The 21,531-nt window shown below is 42.9% G+C and overlaps 2 protein-coding genes across 3 annotated transcripts in view; one reads left to right on the forward strand and one right to left on the reverse strand.

Annotated features, from left to right (window-relative positions):
* The window catches only part of LOC119446215 (merlin), a 53,701-nt gene extending 43,923 nt beyond the window's left edge, over positions 1-9,778 (reverse strand). The window contains exons 1-6 of one of the 2 annotated variants that reach the window (XM_037710579.2): positions 9,287-9,778; positions 8,933-9,061; positions 6,249-6,371; positions 4,264-4,347; positions 2,490-2,641; positions 1,097-1,172 (exon numbers count right to left, since the gene is read on the reverse strand). In XM_037710579.2, the coding sequence (XP_037566507.1) occupies positions 1,097-1,172; positions 2,490-2,641; positions 4,264-4,347; positions 6,249-6,371; positions 8,933-9,061; positions 9,287-9,373 (651 nt within the window). In that variant the 5' untranslated portion in view covers positions 9,374-9,778. The remainder of the gene's footprint in view (positions 1-1,096; positions 1,173-2,489; positions 2,642-4,263; positions 4,348-6,248; positions 6,372-8,932; positions 9,062-9,286) is intronic. The other variant, XM_037710578.2, reaches the window with a different exon arrangement.
* Positions 9,779-10,002: 224 nt separating this feature from the next.
* Positions 10,003-21,531, forward strand: part of LOC119446216 (replication protein A 70 kDa DNA-binding subunit-like) — a 29,519-nt gene continuing 17,990 nt past the window's right edge. Inside the window, 11 exon segments of the mRNA XM_037710580.2 lie at positions 10,003-10,182; positions 10,277-10,324; positions 10,442-10,517; positions 10,632-10,740; positions 12,746-12,861; positions 13,278-13,328; positions 13,511-13,607; positions 16,468-16,639; positions 16,840-17,041; positions 18,143-18,282; positions 18,962-19,031. Of these exon segments, the coding sequence (XP_037566508.1) occupies positions 10,150-10,182; positions 10,277-10,324; positions 10,442-10,517; positions 10,632-10,740; positions 12,746-12,861; positions 13,278-13,328; positions 13,511-13,607; positions 16,468-16,639; positions 16,840-17,041; positions 18,143-18,282; positions 18,962-19,031 (1,114 nt within the window). The 5' untranslated portion in view covers positions 10,003-10,149.

Genomic DNA, 21,531 nt, shown 5'->3' on the forward strand with positions numbered 1-21,531 from the left:
CGAAAATGCGGCCGCCACGTCTGAGATCGAACCCGCGGCCTCGATCCCGCAACGCAATGCCACAGCCACTAGGCTACTGTGACGGGTCTTCCAAGGCACTTCCACATGAGGTACCATGATTGGCTTATCAGGAGACCTGAATGATCTTAAAGAGGTTTAGTCTTTAACAGTTAGGTTTATAAAAATAATAATAAAAAGCTTCCATCCCCAGGAAGCGGATCCACCAGGATGGGGAGAGGGACAAAGAAGGACACCAGTTCAAATTTGTTGACTATTTTGGAGTAGCCTTTAAAAAGTAACAACTACAATGTGAGGCGCCGTATCTCTGGGGGTCAAGTGGGAAGGTTTCAGGGGCAAATCTTCAATGTGCTCTAAAACCTAAGTAGAACAGGTGTTTGTGCTTTCCGCGTCCACTGAAATACAGTCACCACAGTGAAGGCTCAATTCTACAATCTCCATGTTTAGCAGCAAAACATCACAGCCACTACAGCAGAGACTGTGTACATTTTACTGGTTTAGGCACCATTTGAAAGAAGTGGCTTATTTCTTTTCAGGATCAGTAGTCACGTCTAATCAGCCTGGCTCATGACTGCAATCATTTGCAATGTGCAACCACAACCTATATATTAAAATTGTTGAGGGAAGCGAATACATTGCAAAGCTTCTCTAATCATAATTTCAGTGCATCAGTGGGTATGCTTGATGACCAACTAAAAGACTTGAACAGAGGTATACATAAATGTATAACACTTAAAACCTATGTGCAAAAATTATGAAAATTCACACACACCAGGAAACCAAGACCTGTATGTCCTTAGTATATGTATGCCTGAGTGTTTGCTTTTTTCTCGTTATTTTTGTACACAAATTTAAATATGTTTAATCACTTAGCCTGCTGTTGAACTTTCCTTAATCTTTTGTAAAGTTATAACATAAAGACTTACTCAAGTGTCTCAAAAGTTCAATGAAAAATTTTAACCACAGATGCACAAGCACCCACAAAATGGCTGAAGTGATGCGTAATGAATGGCAAGTCTTAAATTGATAAAGTGCAATTAGATAAATAAATAACATAATATTTGAAGTTAATACACACGCTTATGCGGAAGTAGTTGACTCCATACATGTCCAGGTCCTGGGCAATCTTCAAGTATTCCATCTCAGCTTCATCCCTATGCCAGTAAAGGAAGAAAAAAAAAAAATCTTTTGGATGGTTTCTCTGGTTGTTTTGAGGCAACAACAACAACCACAACAACAACTGCTCAACAAGTCACTTGCAAACAGTGGAAGTAAGCAGCATGTGCACACATACATAAATAAACAAGTAGAAGAAAACATACCAAGATGACAACTACGCAAGACATGCAGCTTGATACCACGGGCACAGTCAGTTAGGGATGATAAAAGAATTAGCTGATTTCACATGTACAGCACTTCAACGTGCACAAATAATTTTGAAAAAAAAAATGAAGAAAGATCACAGTAGATATTAAAAAATATATTCAATTTTCTCATACAAACAAAATTTGTTTCAGAAAAAGTCAAATTGTGCTGAAATTTCGGCGCATAGGCATATTTTCACTTCACACGCCATCAGAATGCCATTTCCAGTTGGGAACCAAACCTAAAACTTCACGCTTGACGGCAGAACGCCATTGCCTTGAATTCTTAAATACCTCTCTAACCTGATGCTCCATCATTGTCTCCGGAAAGCAGAGAGCAGTGGCATTATGAAACCAAAGTGGTCAACTGTACACTAACAACACTCTTCAACAACAATCACAGAACTGAGATTTCATAACCAGGGCCAGTATAATACAAAACTGTCCCAATTTGTTTTTATTCCAAATCCACCATTAGTCCTCCATAGTAGGTCTGAATGGCAGATTTGGAAAAAAAAAAAAGAAAAACGATTGGAATAGTTTGTTATTATGGCCCAGGCACTCTTATCTACGCGATGGCCTTTGCAGTTTAAGACATGAACCTATTGCATAGAAGACATGAAGGTACATACTCTCTGTTAGAGTTGTAAAATTAAATTATATGAAATAAACCTCTTGCAGATGAACTTGTTGAAGAGTGCTACTGCAACACGATGCCTGCTCTGCATGACAGGTGTTACTGCCAGGCTGTTGGTGAAGTTGAAGGGGGGGGGAAAGCTTGCAAGTGCTGGGGATGGTTTTGGAACCACACTGTACACTACGTCTCCATTAACAACCAAGAGCAGTAGAAGACAGGGCAAAGCCAAAGGCACCAAAGAGTCAGCGCAGAATTAAGATGCTCTCTGACAATGCAGCATTGCATCTAGTGCTAAAAGACACAGGACCAGAAGGTAAGGAGGATCCTCTTTCTCGACCAGTTGACGATGCAAGACTTAATTTTAAAATGTTGCATCACGTCCTGCATCCCTCTTGCTCTGGTTCTGCACCCGTTAGTGCTAGTTACAATGCCACCAACCGGTTCGACTTTCGTTTTTGACATGCTCTCACCTCGTCATGCCTTTGTGGTCAGCGTACCAAACTTTGATTCGTTCTTCCCACATCTCCAATGTCATCTGATACTGGTCAATGACTCGTTGTGGCAGCAGGTCATCGTTAGCCAGCATGCCTGGTTTATATGTTGTCTCGTCATAGTCTCCATACTGAAAAAAAAAAAAAAAAACAGAAAACAGATTAACAAGTAACCGTAGACGCATAGCAACCAGTGAGCTTGAGCAAAATGATGACGAGCTCAGTACAATGTGGAACCTGAATCATGTTGACAGGGGAACAAAATTTGTACCCCCTAGATTATAGTTCAAAGCCATCAGGTTTATTACGAACTACTTTCCCTCGCTTGATAAGTGAAGACGCTATCTTATTTTCACCGGCTTATCACAATGTATACTCATTGACGCCATTTATGTTGAGCCAGCCTATGTTTGCGCACTTCTGTGTCAATCGCCACTGTTTTTACCTGTGTATTATACCAAATCACCCTGCCAAATGATATCATGACTTCGCTAAATCAACACAGTCCTTAAAAAAACTCATACTTTATCAGTATTTGTGCAAAGCTATGCATAATTAAAGTTTATCAGAGGGCGTCCTTGTGTGTGTGCTTTTTACATTAAATTACAATACTATGCAATCGTTCTCATCCACCGCCCTTACCCATGTAATTCCCTCAAAGGTCCTTAGAATATGATCATAAAATACTAAATAAAACAAAGAGCCACGTGGCAAGATCATAGTTATTTAACTGCAAAGCAATTAAAGCAACAACATACTGTATTGCGGAAACAAAAAGCCACAGGGTTTTCAGAACCAAATCTAAAGAATGACGGCAACAATAGTTTCAGCTTTTCAGGCCAGAGGCATCGTGCAGTTGCCCATAAGCATACCTGCCAACCTCAAGACTTTCAAATTCGTAAACTCGCGACCGGGGGGTGGGGGTTGGGGGGTGGCACGGGAATTCCGTCGAGGAGTACGACTTCACACGCACTTGGAAGTACTGATAGAGTCTAGTACTGACGAGGCTTAGCCACTACGGCTACGCAACACCGGAATCCCGGAGTCGCACTGCGCCCGATGCAGCAGCACGTCGCAAAAAAAAAAAAAAAAAAAAAAAAGCGAGGCCCACAAGACAGGTCATACTCGCGAAAAAAGCCTAGCGCAGGTGAGACAAGTCACAGCCTCCAATACAGAAACTGTGCCTGCCGCATCGACCTGAAATCGCCATCGTCTCCGGGGGCGCCACTTACGTACAGGTTAAGAGTAACGACAACCAGTGACTTCCGGCCGTCGTCAGGTCGTCCAACGACCCAATGACGAAGGCAACATCATAGAGTGAAAAATGGCCTTACTCTGCAGACAATAAAGGTTACGGTGCACACCCCCATCTCTATGTGCCCCTATGTAAGTGGTGCCCCCACCCACCAGCAACGGTGGGACTATATTAGGAATTTTAAAAAATATTTCGCGAATACAAACACTTTTCCGTAAAAATTGAGCTGACATTCGTAAAATCGTAAGACGGGTCCAAATTCGTACACTTTACAGAAAATTCGGAAGAGTTGGCAGGTATGCATAAGTAAAAGAAGTAACAAGAATTTAAACATGAAGAGAAAGACCAAAAAATGTTTGCATGCGACCAGGAATCTCCAACATATTAAGACTAACTGCTCTAGTTTTAAATGCAAATTGTTATACACACACGTCACAACATGTTATGCTATCTTCGAAATAAAGAGTCACTGCCCCTTTAATATCACATGGTGCTCACCTTAGCCTGAACAGCATATGACGCCAGGAGAACAGAGGCTTCTGGAGGACAGTACACATGCATGCTTAAGATGGCCTGTTTCACCTGAGGGAGACAGAAAAGGTATCCACATATTACATGTTCGGCAACAAATTCATAACAGCTACTAACTGTAGTAAGCATGTCTGCCAACCTGTGGACCTCGAAATTCGGAGATACGATGAGCAAGAGGGAGTTAAGGTGGGCGACAAAAAAAAAAAAAAAAACTTTTTTTTTTTTTCTGGGCCACAGCAACATCCGAAACAACCTTGAATGGCAGCCTCTACAGTTATTTCGACGTCTCCATGCTCGTACTGCAACTGGAAAGGGCGTGTTTATAATTACTTGGAACGCATACTAGGCACCTTTACGATCTCTTCCACAGGGTGCGTAAGGTGGGCGAAGGAAAGGCTGAGATCGCAACATCAGAAACAGCTCTGAATTACTGCCAGTAAAGCTATTAGAAGTCTTGGCGTTCATAATGGGACTAGAGATGCCGTTTTCACCTGTGTATAATTAAGGAGCACATACTATGTTGCGTAACAGTAGCCCCTTTCAACTTTTAATACGCTTCACCGCAAGAGAGGGCAGTGTAGCAGAAAAAAGCTAGCTTCAGTTAATCGGCCATTATGCAACGCATTCGCACACTCCTAAGCACATGTCACGATCTTGAGCGAGCAGAGTTAGGCTTTATGCACACATGGCTCAAATTTAAATCTGACTTTGGCTAGCTACCTAGCGCATAATGGCAATTACGACTGCAGCTGTGCTGCATGACGAACTTTTTTCTCGTTGTTTTTAGTGAGATTTAGGCAGTTTTCGAGAAATTTATGGCTGTGTCCGTACAATCTGGAGAATTGGTCGAAATTTAGGAGTCCCCTGGACAAATCGAGAGAGTATGAGTAAGACAAATTTCTGCTGCACGTAATGTTGGAAGCCAGAAAGACATCAGTTTACACTTGAGATAAAACACATGCGGATGATATTCTAGTTCAGATTAATAACCCTCTCACAAGGGCAGCTTTGATCCGCATCGACATCAATCTGCATCAAACTTTTCAAGCTCGATCGAAACAAAAAGTGCAAGTGGATATAGGAAGATAGAAGTCAAGCACTCCTGCAAATTATGAGTGGCAGTGCTTCATGTTGACTCAGTTTGATCTGTATTGGCTCAAGCATGCTCAAAAGTTACCCATGTGACAACAGTAAGAGAGGGAGAAAAGGATTCGGTCATTGGGCGCAATCAGTGACAAGGGAAGAAAAACATCAAGCGTGGCATGAGATTAAATACAGTGGCGAGATTAGAAAATTTGCAGGCATAGGACGGGTCCCGTTTAACACAGGAAAGAGTAACCAGAGATTTATGTGAGAGGCTTCTGTCTTGATGATGATGACTAAACCATTAATACTTGATCCAGAAGTAGCTCGCAAACTTGGTGATTCAGCTGTTACTTAAAGAGCACTAAAGAGAAGAACCTAATCATTTCAGGTTGATAAAGTAAATTTTGAAAACCCTTGTGTTAATTCTCTAGTGTGAGGTTGATTACTAGGACACAAAATGAAGGCTGAAGTTCCTGATATTTGCGCCGCAACCTCAGCGCCGGTAGATTACTATCTTTTTGCATTTGGCCATTGTGGCAAAGTAAATGTTTTTGAAGCTTACTAAATTCAGCCTTTGGCTCCTTTAGAATGCAATATAATTCATATTTACAAAAATAAAAGGGGGGGGTGGGTCAGCCCAGCTGATATCAAAAATGGTAACAGTGGCATTTATTGGTCTCGTAGAAGGGTTATTCACTGATACAGCTCTACCTACTTCTGTCTTCAGTGTTCCTTTAAGTCTTTGCAATGTTCCAAGTGAACTGATCATGGTACTAACATGCATTTTTGCTTGCTTGTTCGTGGTGTGCCCAACGTGAAGTTAGCCCCATACAATGTTAGTGCTAATGAAAGAGTGATGAACATACCTGAAGAAAGAAAAGATGCTGCGTGATTTCCTGTATAAGCTCCTCAGAAACATCTTCAGGATAAAACTTTGCCAAAAAGAGCAGGCTGAGTGGACTTTTCTTGGCAACATCTTGGTCTTGGACCTGAAACAACAATTGCCATGTCCCTATTACACCAGGTCATTCAAGCCAAGGCTAACGTAAATTGTGTACATGACTATGGTCATATACCTTGATTACAGCAATATTACCACATGCTTCAGATTGGATACAGCACACATTTTTAAAGACAGAGCAGCGGAGTTAGTAACATTCTCCTGACAGCAGATGTCAGTAAATATATGATAATCACTGATAATTAATTTACTGATATTGGTAATAAACTTCTGGTTAATCATTCTAGATCACCTGCTACAATCATGAAATTGAAGCCAGTCAGTGCTCACAATGCATTTAATTAATATGTACAAATTCTGAGACTAGCACAAGTTTTTCACAATGTTCAACTTCAAACTGTCATAAAATTCTGCGGCGTTCCACTTTGCCAATAATTTGGTTGTCACACGGTGCCCTTTTGATCACGATCGAGTCCAATTCGGATCAAATTTTTCAGTTGTGATTGCCTTCTTTGCTCAATCTGTGGAAGGGAGTCAAACGCGGTCAAGAATTTTGATCCAGGTCGGGCTCGATCGTGATCGAAAGTGGCTGTGCGACACTGGTATTAGTCTCAGATTGCATGAGGGAAGCTTTGTAAGGAAAGTTTGGGGAAGGGATATTTCGAAACTGGTGACAGTCTCCAGATTCCTAATTAATGTATGTGCACTGAGCACTGATTGGCTTCAATTCCGTAATTGCAACATGTGCCTTAAGATAGCAAATTTTAACTATTTGCCTAATCAAAGATTATCACACAAAACTTACATCCACCACCACAGGTAATTCATTGCCAAATGAATATAGTATTTAACTCCACTGCATTGGCTTTCATTGCCTTTTTTGTCTTTTCCCATTTGAAGCACATGGCATAGTAAATGAGAACCACACACACACACACAAAAGCACAAAACATGTTGGCCTGAATTCTGAATTTATTTATTTAAGCAAATGGTGAAACATGTCACCCTTTTCCCAGCACACCAAGGAAAGAGCTGAAAACACAGGTTGCAGATCCCTAATGAGAATCATACTAATTTCTTCATTTTTTTTATCCTGTTCCAGTACAAAACTACACTGTCATCAAGGCGAATTCTTCAACTATGCTATGGCAACAATACAGCCATAACATTCAGTTTCGTTTTGCCAACACAGCAACATCCCTCCAGGAAAAACAACTCAGTGATGAGCAAGTCCCATTTTGCTTGACATTGGGCCACAGAATGAAGTACGGAGCAACAATACTTAATTCTCTTTTAGGTTTGTGATGCATGCTTGTTGGTACGTGCTAGTATGCAGAGCACTTCAAAAGTAAAACACATTAGTATTTCAATTCTCTCCATGCCAGAGGTTGCTCACAGGAGCTTAGCTTCAGACTACAAGAACATGCACTATTCATGCTGTACCAGCAAGTACACATACCGAAACGACCCTAGTGTTTCAACAAATATGTCATAAGTGAGAAGAATGTGAAAATAAAAATAAAACCAATGCAAAAAAATCTGTCTATGGAGATTTTTGCCCTTTTTGCTCTTAATGAAAAATGCTGAACATGTTATTTGGAAGATTAGCAGAATAAATGCTTTGGTATGAGAACTACACTTTGTTGCTGTGAAACGCAGCTGATGCAGCCCTGAAGTGCGTCATAGTTTTGGCACCAGTGAAAAGAACAAGTACAATACTAGCACACAGTAGTCACGTGCACAAAACAGTGCCATTTTCAGAGTAACAATTAGACACTAAATGTTCAGTCACCGTGACACGAACAGCTCAGCTTAACAATGTCTGCACTACCAAACATCGAAATTTACAATGCTGTGATAAAACGCGGAGACACCTAATCCATAGTACACCAACCTTACGTAGTTAACCCAGGCTGATGCTAGTCAATATTTTTGTCTTAAACGAATGCATGTCATTGCCACTGATTACAAGACTGCATCGATTTGTTATGCTCACTATGCTTTAATCCTCCTTAACAGACATAATATGTGTTGGTTGATGACAAGTGTGTTTCATCATATGCTTTTTGCTACGATATGGTTGCACATCCAATAAATGCGCAGCTAGCATTCATGGATGGGGATGTTCACTTTACAGCACTCTTGAGTATACATTAGCTGCATTCGCAATATTTCATGAATTTCGTGAAGCTGTACAACCGTTTTTTGGCGTCCCTTAGATGACGTGAATGCAAAAAAAAAAAAAAAAAAAATACTGAGACGTATCGTAAAATGTATTACATCGGTTTCTGACATCATCTGAAAATGTCAGTTTCAGCGACCCAAATACACGGCGGTCCGGTATCCTAAACTACAGACCTACCTCTAAATCCAAAACGTAAGTTTAGTGACCACATCGGCAAGGCACGTCACGCAGACGTTCGAGGAAGATCGGTGCGGAATGACAGCTCCAACTTGTCAAACAGGCCGCACAGTAACGACAACAGCACCATCCGGTCTGCAGTCGTGACTTAAGTGTGCGGGCCTCGGATCGTAACCGGGTAAACAAAAAATTTTCGACTGCCAATTAAGTGAAGACGAATTTCTTACCTTTTTGTCGAGCTTCAACCACGCGACGAATCCTTTCGTGTCGACGTACTGAAGACCGAAGTACCAGCTTTCCCTCAAGCCAATGGTTCGGCAGACCAAATCGAAAAGCTCTTGACCAGTGACTTTTGGCTACAGCCCGGATATAGAGAAACAAGAAAGGCAATAACCGTAAGGAGTTTGTTGCGCTGCCGAGAGTTTGCTCGAACACGCAAATCTACACTGACGGATTCCTAGGCGTCGCCGGCACGTGGTAGGTCAAAACGCCGTAAAATCTAAACTGACCTTTCAAGGACGACATATAGTGAGTCACGCGTTTTAAAAAAGTAAAAACTGCAAAAGCGGAGAGGCGCTTACCTCAAGATCAAATTCCAGTTCGGCATCCATCGTAGAGACCCGAACTGGGACAACTTTACCCGGCTTTCGATTCTTTCTGAACGGCATGATGTGTCTCGTTGGCGACCCTCTTCAGCCGGTATCATAAGCTTGGCAGTGAAATGATGATCATCTTGAGACGAGCTCCAGTTTTAATAATTACTAGGTCAGGAAACGGCGTACTGCACTCGCCGTCCCTCGCATAGCGCTGGCGAATGACGTTCACTCCAGCCAAAACGGATTGCTCAATGCGTATCTTTGGGCGACAGTAAACATGATGACAACGGCGGCACGGCGCCCGCCAACATTTGTTGCGCCTTCACAAACTTGAAGCGAAGTTTCCAGCGGCCGTGCTAACTTCGATGGAGAAGAGGGGCACTAAATAACCCTTCTGTCCGGAATCTGGACGGATCATGAGACGGAGTACGAGAAGAAGGGACGGATAGTGCGCACGTAGTTGCCGGCCGTGTAAAGCTTAAAGCAAAAAATATCGCTAAAAGCAGAGAAACCAAGCTATATATTTTTTAGCTTAGCTTAGGCTATGCTATGTACACGACCAAACAAGTCCCTGCACATAAAAATTTATCAACTTATCCGTATGTCGGAGCAATAAGAATCAGGATTTTTTCAAGCGGCAACGGAAGCACGAGCAGCGATGGTAGCGCCGTTGAACCGAAACTGGGGGAATCAACGGAAACGGCGCATTTGGCGCGCTTCTAGCAAATGGCCTTGTTCCTGTCTGGACACGCTTGTTAATAGTGAATTGTACTTCGCGTGCTTTTGTTTCGAGTTTCTCGTCACCATTTATTTGGAAGCGTGTCTGTGATTGAAGTTAAGAAGACGCCATGGAGCACCGCCTTACAGCTGGGGCGGTAGAGGTGAGCTTGTCTTGACCATCCTGATAACCAGTCCAAGTAGCGCGAATCGGCATATGACACTTGCTAAACTGCTTTGCCTATTTCGGTCTTACAGCGTATTCTCAACAATCAGCAAGTTGACAAGCCCGTATTGCAAGTATTGGTCAGTATCAGTTTACTTGTGCCTTCGTGACTTATGTCCGCCCTGTCTTGTGCTCTGGGCAAACATCGTAAACTGGCAGTTTGTGTATTAGAAACGACCTTTCTTGACGTGTTTCAGAACTTCAAGCCCATTAGCAGCAACACTGCTGACAGATACAGGCTGCTGCTGTCTGATGGAGTGCAGTGCCACACTTGTAAGCTAAACTTCCATTTAAAACCAAGCTTGCCTACCTTTCACGTATTTAACACACGACGTATCTATCTTTCACGTATCTAGTCTGTTTGTAATTTACTTGTGTCGTTTGCAGATGCCATGCTGGGCACACAGCTCAACTGCATGATCAACAACAACGAGATTGACAAATTTGCTGTGGTGCAGTTGGACAAGTATATGTGCAACGTTGTCAGTCCTGACAAGTAGGTTGGAGCATGTTTTGACAACAAAGGCACTTGTTACTAAAAAATTGTCGCAGTTTCACCCGAAAGGCGAAGCATCAATTGCGATAGCAAATTATTAGAGAGTTATACGGAGTAAGGACAGTAGTTTTATCAGCTGTATAAACTTGGACATGCAGCAGCACCAGCAACGCGCAGAACTGTTGTCGACGCCGTCGGCGTTTCCCCGCGTTCGCACCGAACGCGCGCCGTGTTGGTGACTGTTGCCGGTGCCTCTGGGGGCGGCTCGGAGGTTTTCGACGAGATCAGAATGGGACACTCGTCGAGCTACGTCGGAAATCTTAAGTCCGATTTCCGCAAATGCGAAATTCGCAATCCCGTTTCACATGGATCTACGGCAGCTGCGTTTTTCACATACTCGTTAAGCATTCTGACTGGCGATGACGTATGAGTGAGCTGCCTCCTATTGGTTGTCTGTTTCCACTGCTACAGTGGCTACTACCGCATCTGCGTTTTCGCAGAGAAGTTCAGCACGCCGAACATCAAAAAATCGCACGCACGAAGGGTCCGGCGGCCTATTTCCCGCAGCTGCGAATTCGCAAGTGCGAATTCACTGACAAAATCGTGCCATGTGAAACGGGCTTCTCGCCTCGCAATGTTTTTATATAAATACGCATTTGGTGCTGCAGCTAAACGTCGCCTCCCCTCCCTCCCTCCCATCGCCCCACGGCCTTTCGCGCGCTGTAAAAAGTCGCGTTGCTCTCTATATATGGTGCTTGTAAAGGAGGAAAGAGACACTTAATTCAGCAGCCCTTCAGGGAGCACGGCGCAGAACGCGTGTTTGCTCTTCGACGTGCGTTCGCTCCTTGTGAAAGCACGCGTCCCTCCCGTCCTTTCACTTGCACATACAGCGTCCGGAGCGCGACGACGATTTCATCGCCGTTGACGTCACACGGAACCACACGGCGATGCCGACGGCAGAAATCCACTTTGGAGTGTCCATATAATTGCTATCGCAATAATATGTGCCAACCGTCTCAGATTCATAGTGTTGTAATGTTCTGTGCAATCCCTTACCTAATATATTTTGCATATGGGTGCTTGTATTTGTTGTAACATTTATGATACACCAATTTTTCAACAACACTGGTGCTTGGTGCTGCAACACAACTTAGCTACGGTGCTCATTAAATCCGGTGGCACTGACTAACCCATAATCTCGTAAATTTGACATTTTTTGGTGCCTTCTATGCTTTGAAAAGGTTAACTTCATTGTAGTCCACATTTTCAGGCGATCTTACACTTAAGTGGTGAAAGCATGCTCCTGTGGCTTCAGTGCTTTTGCGAGGCCTTCTTTTGTTTTTCCCTGATGTGAAAGCTGCACTAAACGGATATTCCATCTACACAATTTGAGCATGTGCATCATGTTTGCTCATTTTAGCATAGTAAGCTCATAACTTGCATAGTTGCAATATTATCTCTGCACACAGGTTTAATTCCTGGTGATTCCAATACGAGGAGAATATAAAAGTGCTCATGTGGTGCATGGTGCATGCATGTGTGGTAAATGGTGCATGCTAAATAATTTCTCATGGTCTGAATTAGTGCAGGGTGCTCCACTGAAGCACCCCTCACAGCCTAGGTGTAACTTTGGGACGCAAAAATGTGTAACTATCAATTTTCTATAGTCAGCTTGAAGCTGTATGCGCATATTTAACAAAGTTCTTGCATTTTGTTTTAGGCATTGCTCTGATAAGCAGGGGTGGTATCATGTAAGGATTCCTTTCAGTTGATTCTATTTTTTTTTATCATCTTGAGGCACTTACAATTGGCTGATCCTGGTGATAACATAGGCGGAGCAGCACTTATACCACTGATGAGGCACTAAAAGGAATAGTGTTGGGATAGAATCAATGCACTATACCGACCCAAGTTTCTTAGCATGCAGGCAGTGAGAAAAATGCTGGCAGCAGCTTCATAGTCTCTGCAGTAACTCTGCTTACATTGTTGTATTGAACCGCCGTAGGAAAGTCCTGATTGTGCTGGACCTGACCGTGATAGCCAAAGGGTCTACAGTGGGCTGCAGGCTGGGGAACCCTGTGATACCAACCACATCCTCTTCTGGTGCTGCCCAACCTACAGGTGAGAACAGCTGCAAGCTTTATTTGATATCTTTACTACTACTATGCGAGAGTGATGATGTGTGGTCACTATACTCATATTGAGCTGGCATGCACTCACAATGGGGATTGGCCATGTAATGAGAGTACAAAACTTGTGTACCGTGACAACAGAATAGGAAAAAAAAAATAAGGGAGTGAAAAAACACCACTGTTGAAATCAAGCATAATTTGTATAGATATGCTAGTTAATTATGCTTATCTCCATGATGTCACGGCGTAGATAAATTTTATATTGGCGTCTTTCAGGGACACCAATATAAAATTAGATTCATAGCACAGAACGGTGCAGTGTGGTTTTTTGGGGTGGCACTTGTACTGAATTTTTAAGTTATCACCAAGTATTAGCATGTGCTGACAGTTGTATGTTGTCTGCAGATGGAGGAGCAAACAAGTCACAGTTCCAGCAGAATGGAGGCCAAGCTCCACGTGAGTGAGCAGAATTGAGATGTTGCAGAATTCTGAAGCTGCATTCTTTTAATTTATGCTTGTAACATTGTTGCACCTTGGAAGAGGTGTCGCTTCCATGTACAATTCGTGCATGCAGTTTGCTCTGGGGAAAAAAATGCTGGGGATTTTTGACATCAAGGTGGAATTATGTTTGCTTGCAGCTTCAGCAGCGCCATCATTTGGAAACAGAGCATACCCCGCTTCTACCAGTGATGTAGTGGTTGTCCCTATTGCCAGCCTGACTCCATATCAGAACAGGTAACTTCGTCTCTTGCCTTTGTTGTCATGGTTTATTTATTCATTCATTCATTCATTCATTCATTCATTCATTCATTCATTCATTCATTCATTTATTCAATACTGCGGACTCAAGGTACAAGCAGGGTGGACAATACAAATACAAACAAAGCAGCAAAAACCAAAAGAAATAGCAAGAAAAGAGCAATACTGATGCAGGATCAAAAATGGTAATTCTCAATCTGATCACTTGCTTTAGTAAGGCAATTCCAATCATGTATGGTCCTTGGAAAGTAAGAAAATTTCAACAGGTCAGTGCCAGCAAAATATGGCTTCAGCACGTTTTGTTGGTGGTGTTGGGTGGGTCTGCAAGTTAAGGGTGATAAATACGGTTGTAGATCTAGAACTAGCTTGTTATTCAAAAGTTGGGAAAGAAATTCTGATCTAAATGTTTGCCATTGTGCCTGTAAAAGTGGTATGCTATTAGCTTGCATTAAATTATAGGGCGCATCTAACGCAGAAAATTTGTTAAATATAAACCTTACAGCATTTTTCTGAATACGCTCAAGACTGTCATTGTTTTGTTCAGTACAAGGCTCCCATATAATGCATGCATATTCTAGTTTTGGTCGCACAAGGGCGGTGTAACAGAGGAACTCCTCTGTTACAGTAGGAGCAGTTCTAAGTTTGTTTCGGAGCTTCTTTTGGAGCCTCTTCATAACTGCGACGTGAAAACACTTTACAGTGATAGTCTCCAGTTCTGAAAGTGATTGTACACCCTTGCAATTCTTTAATAATATGGTTCCAGCGTCGACCAAAGAACTGAGCAGCATTGTGCAACGGAGCGCATCGATGAAACGGTCAAGAGTATGCGCGTGCGCATAAAACGCAGTGAAGTGCAAGTGTCCTCAGCTGTGCTGTTCTGCTAGGCAGAGCCGCCTCCTGTGCTCTCTTTTCAACAGAAGCTTGCTCCTCACTCTTTTCTGCACGCTTTATTTCATAATATAGCTGATTCCCATACATGGCTGCTATTGGCCAATAGCTGACATCAATCAATAAGGGTGTTTGGATCAGTGAGCTTCTTCCTACTGTTACTGTGTATATTTATTGACGAAGTTTAATAAAACAAGCTGAAGTTAGTGAAGATATGCTTTTAAATTTCGATAATTGCGTACTTCCGGAAGAAGCCGACTATCGTCTACTCACGCTCGGCCGCGGCCGTCCATGTAGGAATTGAACTTTGGCCACCCTGCTTATTGGTGTCGGAGCCGTCGGGTCTCACTAATTTCAACTAGTTTTGAACACTAGTTTACAACTAGTTTTTGTGAGTCAAGGCCCATAAGATGAGAGTGAGACGCAACAAAGTCATGAACGGCATAAATTAACTGTACATGTGCAGAGTTTATCCTGGCCATGGTTAGATGGTGCAGCATGTACTAACAGCCATGAGCTTCACTGTTTGCATTTTATTCTGTCGGGAAAGTACTTTGATGACATATGAGTAACTTGTCATGCTTACATCTGCTGTGGATATAGAAAAGATACCTTTTCGTTTTCAATATTTCAAAAGGTATGAGAAAGACCAAATGGACAGAAACAGTGCATTTGACTCTCTCTAATCTTTTGTTCTTTCTTCCTCTTACCTTGTGCACCACAAACATTGACAGATATGCACAAACTAGTCCTACATCATACCCAAATTTTTTTGTTATCTTCACCCTATTTCTTTAAACATGTCTTGTCAACAGACATACTTTTGGGCAGTCATTTTCTTATTAGTTTTTAGTTGCATTTTATTTGTGCGAAACGAAGCTTCATGTGGCGCGTTGGAGGGGCATTCAAACTGCGTGAGATCAGTGACGTTAAGGGAGTACTCGCATGAAATTTTCCTGTAGTTTTCTTGTTTATCTCTATTGGATAGCTGCTGACTCTGTAATCACGGTGTGAGGCCTCAGTTCTTGAATGTGCAACAAATTATAAATTATAAACTTGCTCTTTTTATTAGTAGTATTATTGTTGTAAAATTGTGCATTGAACCTGTTATTTACATGTTTGAATGTTTTTACCGTTCGTTATTTAAAACATGCATTGTATGTGAAATCATATGCCCACCTGCTATGGTCTCTATATGAGACTGGCAGTATTGTAAATAAAAAATAAATAAATACCATTTTTTTAATGCAGCGAATTCAAAATGCATGCCAGAGTGAACATGGCTTCTTGGTGTAGGGTTTGCTTACAAGGGTTCCTCTGCTCGTAATGAAAATGGGGAGTGGTGGTCACGTGCTATCACTGATGCCCAGTTTGTTGCACTGGTTGAAGCCGCATTGTGGGGATATTGCTGCAAGCTTTAGACAATAGTACAATAGGGGAGAGAGGTTGAAAAGGGCACTACACACTCTGAGATAAGCGAAAGGAGGGCACCAAATTAAGCTAATTGTCCCGTGTCGAATGCAGAGAAGCACAGAGTGAAAACGAAATAGTGGCCGAGACGGTGTGTCGTATCAGCAGCATGGTCATTGTGTGGCTTACTCGTGCATCGGTGATTTGTGATACCTCCACTATCTCCGATTCTCCTGATGTGTGGAAGCTCTTGTCAACACACTCTACACCAAAAGCTGCGCTGAATTTGACGCACATTTTGAATTGGTCGCACTAAAAAAGCAAATAACAATTTGTTGCGCATTAGAGTAATTCTGGTACTGTATTGTTACAGGGTTTGCAGCTATCTTTTAAACCAAAAAAGAAAGCGGGACACAAGATTTTTTCAGTAATAGTACTCTAAATATATTCACTAGTGACGTGGCAACCTTTGTTGCAGTTGATTTGCAACTTGTAGAATGTTCAACATGCTCCTCTCTTTCTCACACGTTTAATTAAGGTGGACCATCAGAGCGCGAGTTACAAACAAGTCCAACATTCGTACATGGAGCAACTCCAAGGGTGAGGGAAAGCTCTTTTCAATGGACCTGCTGGATGAAAGCGGAGAGATTCGTGCTACGGCTTTCAATGCTGAGTGCGACCGGCTTTACGACGTCGTTGAAGTCAACAAGGTTAGCTCAACTCCTCCTCCTCGTGTTAGAGGGGCCACAATGATGCATTGTACAAACATCCAGTAATGTGGATGGGGTGCTTGTTTCGAAGCCTTGTGAAATGATTGTTTCTTGTGCAGTCTGCTGCAGGTTGCATTAAGTTTTCATTACATTTTTTAGCTGTCTGAAGGAAGTAATCACGTACCGAAAAACCTTTGCAGGTGTACTACATATCAAGAGCTGTTATCAAGAACGTCAAACAAGGCTACTCATTTTCGTCTATCAAGAATGACTTCGAGATGTCGTTCATTCCAGAAACAACTATTACACCATGTGATGACGTTACTCCAAACATCCCTACACTGCAGTTCAACTTTGTGCCCATTCCACGTCTTCAGGAAGTAAGCAAGGATAGCGTGATTGGTGAGATCGCTTTTTAAAAATTATTATTATTATTATTATTAGTAGTAGTAGTAGTAGTATTACTATTATGCAGGAGTTTTTTCTTGTTGCTGCTCTGAATAGTTGCTAGTGTTAGGACTCGAGTTGGCGTTTCATCTCAGTGCTGCCATTCGTTGTTGCGGGTCGGAGATTTATCCCGCCGCTGCTGCCAGTTTGTTGAGACTCGGGTAGCGTTTAGGCCGGTGATCCATCAGCCAAAGGGATGAGTACGTCCGGGAGTAAGAGCGAGAGAAAAAAGGGTTTATTCTACATATTTACAGTGGCTCCGAATAAGGAAGCCCACTCCATGGGGGAGCACTATGAAAGTCTCAGCTCACTACATGTCTGAGCACATATCAGAACAGGTCAGGACACCCCACTGCACAGAAGGTGTCTCCTTATAAGACATCGGTCTTCCCTAGTTGACCCGACAAGGGAATCAGATGACCTTGATGCGGCCAATCAGACGGGCCGTCTTGTTCGCTGAACTCCGCCTCTAATATTGCACCTTCGAAGCAAGGACGAGGCAATCCGGAAACAGGGGGTTGACACTCCTTCCACGAAAGTCGGTGACCTGTTTCTTGCCCTCCGATGGTCATCTTGCCAGGGTCGGGACAATGGCCTTTGCACTAATCCCCGCGTCTAACGAAGGGTGGCGGTTGTGGTCGGTCGCTTCTAAGTGAGCCTCTGGACGACGCTGATGAAAGTGGTGGCATCGGGGGAAGCACCCAAAGAATGGGCACTGCCGAGTTGGGGCGCTAGTTTGCCCGTTGCGTCGGTGTCTGGCACTGTCGCCGTCTCGGCGACGCTCATGAAAGGGCCTGCCTCGACGGGAAACAATCAAAGAATGCGCCCGGCCGATTCGGGACGCAACACTAGTTGCTCATACGGCTGCTATACAATAGTTGCTTATATCTTTGCTCAGTTAGACCTTAGGTAGCTCTTAAATGTCCTTAGCTGCAACCTTTTCAGAATAGAAAATTGCCCTTTTTGTGTATGGAGCTTGTTGCGATGGGGATGTGCACCTCGATCCCTACAAGCTTGTCAAGTAAATTTTTTGGTTGGGGTGTTGGGCTACTGCAGACGTCATCGGAGTCTGCAAGTCGACAGGTGACGTACAGACAGTGACGCGGCGCACCAACAATCAGGAGCTCAAGAAGCGGGATATAAGCCTGGTGGATCGGAGCGGCACCGAGGTGTCCCTTACACTCTGGGGAGATCAGGTGAGATTGTGGGTGGGGGGTGCTAGCTTTGGTGGAGGAACTGTCGCTTTTTTCCAGTCTTTCACATGCTACCATATCTTTCTCACACCTAGGTAGCACTGGTGTGTGTGGTGTCTTGTAGATATGCTAATGTAATTTTCTTCATTCAGTCTTTGCTTTCCTGTACCATTGTTGCCAGAATCGACCGGCAGTGATGCTGCTAGTTGTGCACTTTCAAAGCTTCACGAACTGGAATTGAATGACTGGGTGGGTTCATTATCCAACTTTAAATATTCTGCAGGGCTGCAACAATGCAAGTTTCTGAGGAAGATCTATGAAGTTCAGGGGCTAATATGTGAGGTGAAATAAGCGTTGTAAAAGATTAATTTACACCTTGCACAATTTAATCTGGAACCTGCAAGCTACAAAAGAAACCCAAATGCATTCTACTAAGTAATCCATCTTGATTTCCTTTGTAGCTTTGTGTTACTTTCAGGCAGATGCCAACTTTGCCTTTCATCTATCTCTATCAGTCCCATAATTGTACTGTATATCTGGTTTTGCAAAATATGATGGCAGCGCGTGACTTTGTAATGTGTGTGAGTGCTTAATACAAAGGTCTTTTGATTTGGTGATAACAGGTGTCAAACCGCTTTTATGTTGGTGCTAAATCATTGCCTTTTGGGTTTCTGAATTCCAGGCAGAAAAGTTTGATGGCAGTGACAACCCTGTAGTGGCTGTAAAGGGAGTGCGTGTGTCTGACTTCAGTGGTAAGTTTATGGCATTTTGCACAGTTCTGGCCTCTTATTTCCATCCCTGTCTTATTCCAGCCATTTGCCTCCTCCTACTTGCATGCTTCATTGTTCTCAACTTGTGAAACATGCCTCATGTTTTCATCACATGTTTGAGTTCCAGTTTAAAGCTGTTGTTTTTGATGAAGGAGCCACACAGAGTGGCATTCTTCAGCAGTACTAATTGCACTAATGGAATTGCTGCGACAAACTTCGCCGTGAAAGAAGTACAGCTAAATACTGTGCCAAATTGTCGTTTATCGCATGTATTGTGCCACTCCTGCGCCAACACTCACCTTCCCCGAATATTTGAGCAGACAAAAAAAAAAGAAAGAAATTAAAAATCCGCCTTCATTCCTTCTTCATGGATGTACAGCGAAGCTGTTGCCGACGTTAGACAAGCACAATCAACATGAGACAAGTACCACCAAACCAACTGACGTTAGATGATGATAGACAAGCGCCGCCACTACAAACGATGTTAGACAGCCACAAACTGCTGATGTAATACTTTTATTTGGACAGTGTCCCATAATGTTGATTACGGTCGCAGCACATGCTGTGTGATAGATGCAGCGGGCAGAGCGTTCACGCATCAAGGACAGATACGTTGTGTGCACATATACTAATGCGCACACGTTTGTGTGCAGAAGTGCAGCATACATCCTCATTCTTCTAAGCCCTCCGCCAAGTGCAAGTGCCTTATTGAACTAATTGAATTTTTTGAAGTAAATTGCGTCGGAAAATTCGTATAGTACGACGCTGCAGACATGTTAGCTTCGGATTGTAATTCGAATATGAGAAAGCGTCATTCTGTTACGGGGGAACCTAAAGACAAAGCCCTTTTCCAGCTGCCGTTTGAGGTCTGTCTGAGTGGCCATGGCCTCTAGGTGGCGATACTGTTTTTAGGTGAGCACGAGCCGACGAAAAATCGCAACCAACTAAAGGCAAACAGCTTCGCTGTAAAACGCACGTTCCGTTCAACCTTGTCGGTGCTGTAGTATGTGAGCATGTCTTAGGCTGGACTGGGACCCTCCTCCCTTTCTGGATCCACCAGTGTCTATGGAGAATGTGGCAGTACTGTGAAAAAATCCGAATTGTCAGAGCAGGTACAAAAATCGATCAGCCATGGACATGTTGCAATGGCACCGACACCTCGTCTAGTTGGCTGAAATGCATGTTTTGATAGTTTTTTTTTTTTTTTGCATTTTAATGACACCTATTTGTCACTGTGCACTTCTGTGGCACATAATTTCTCACTATAAGTGCGAGATACTTGCGGTCGCTTTGTGATCCATTAGGGGTATCTGCACGCCTTTGATTAGTGTTATACATCTGCTGTGTGCAGTTTAGAAATTATTTTATGTAATTATGGTGGTGCACGACTGTGAGGGCACAGCTGCTCTACGCACGTTTGAGTACGGCGCACTTTATTACGACTAGTCAGGGCCTGGACATAGAAAACAAAATGCGAGAACAGGACACAGAAATAGACACGGATGCACAAGCTACCCAATACAGACGCTATTCCATCTATGATCTGTGCATGCAAGGGTAAGAAAAACAAAAATAGCGTCCTTGAGAGGAATAGCTTGAGAGGAATGAACTCTTTATTGAAATGCAGAATTAACTGTAAGTTCGGGTTAAATCTTCATTTATCTTCATCTTTTTATATAATAAGACAGTGGAACATCAAGTTGAAGAAAAAAGTTGCATCTTAGTGTAATACATAGTGAATGCAATTTTTCAGAAAGTACTAACTTATATACAGCATCATTTTCCATTAGCAGCACGCGGAGCTTCCTCTTTGCACCAGAGTAGTAAGTTGCTGCTCCAAAGTGTTGTTTCTTTGCTTCAAACAGGAAAGTTTCCTGCTCCAAAAGCATATATTTCTGCTCCGAACTGTGATTTTTCTTGCTCCAGAAGACCAAGTGCTGCTCCCATCACTGTAATTGTGAGAATCTGTAATACCCGTTCGGGTGGCACAGTGGCTATGGCATTGCGTTAATGAGCGCAGGGTTGCTACTTCGAATCACGACTGTGGTGGCCACATTTCAATGGGGGCGTAATTCAAAAATGTTAGAGGACCCTGGGTGGTCAAAATTAATCCGAAGCCCTTCACTACAGTGTCCCTCATGACCCACTGCAAAGTTTAGGGATGTTAAACCCAGTATATATAATTTTAAGAACTTGTAATAGTGGCAGCGGCAGCAGCATGGACTTGTATTTATCTCATGTTTCTGAATCTTGCTTCAAGTATCCCATGTGTTAGTTGCGTGTAGAACATTATCACACAATTGCGTTTAAGGCTTTTATTGGGGAACATTTCTTGTGAGCCTATAATGGGTTTAATTAGTACAATAAATGACTGCCCTCGCGGTCAAAGAAGAAAATGTGCAGAAAACTAATGCATGAATATAAGCGAGTTATACCCGTGCCACACGGGCAAAGTAAAGTGCACTTTGAGCGAGTGCACTTC

Source organism: Dermacentor silvarum, chromosome 3 (assembly GCF_013339745.2).
Source record: "Dermacentor silvarum isolate Dsil-2018 chromosome 3, BIME_Dsil_1.4, whole genome shotgun sequence".
NCBI classification, from domain to species: Eukaryota; Metazoa; Arthropoda; class Arachnida; order Ixodida; family Ixodidae; genus Dermacentor; species Dermacentor silvarum.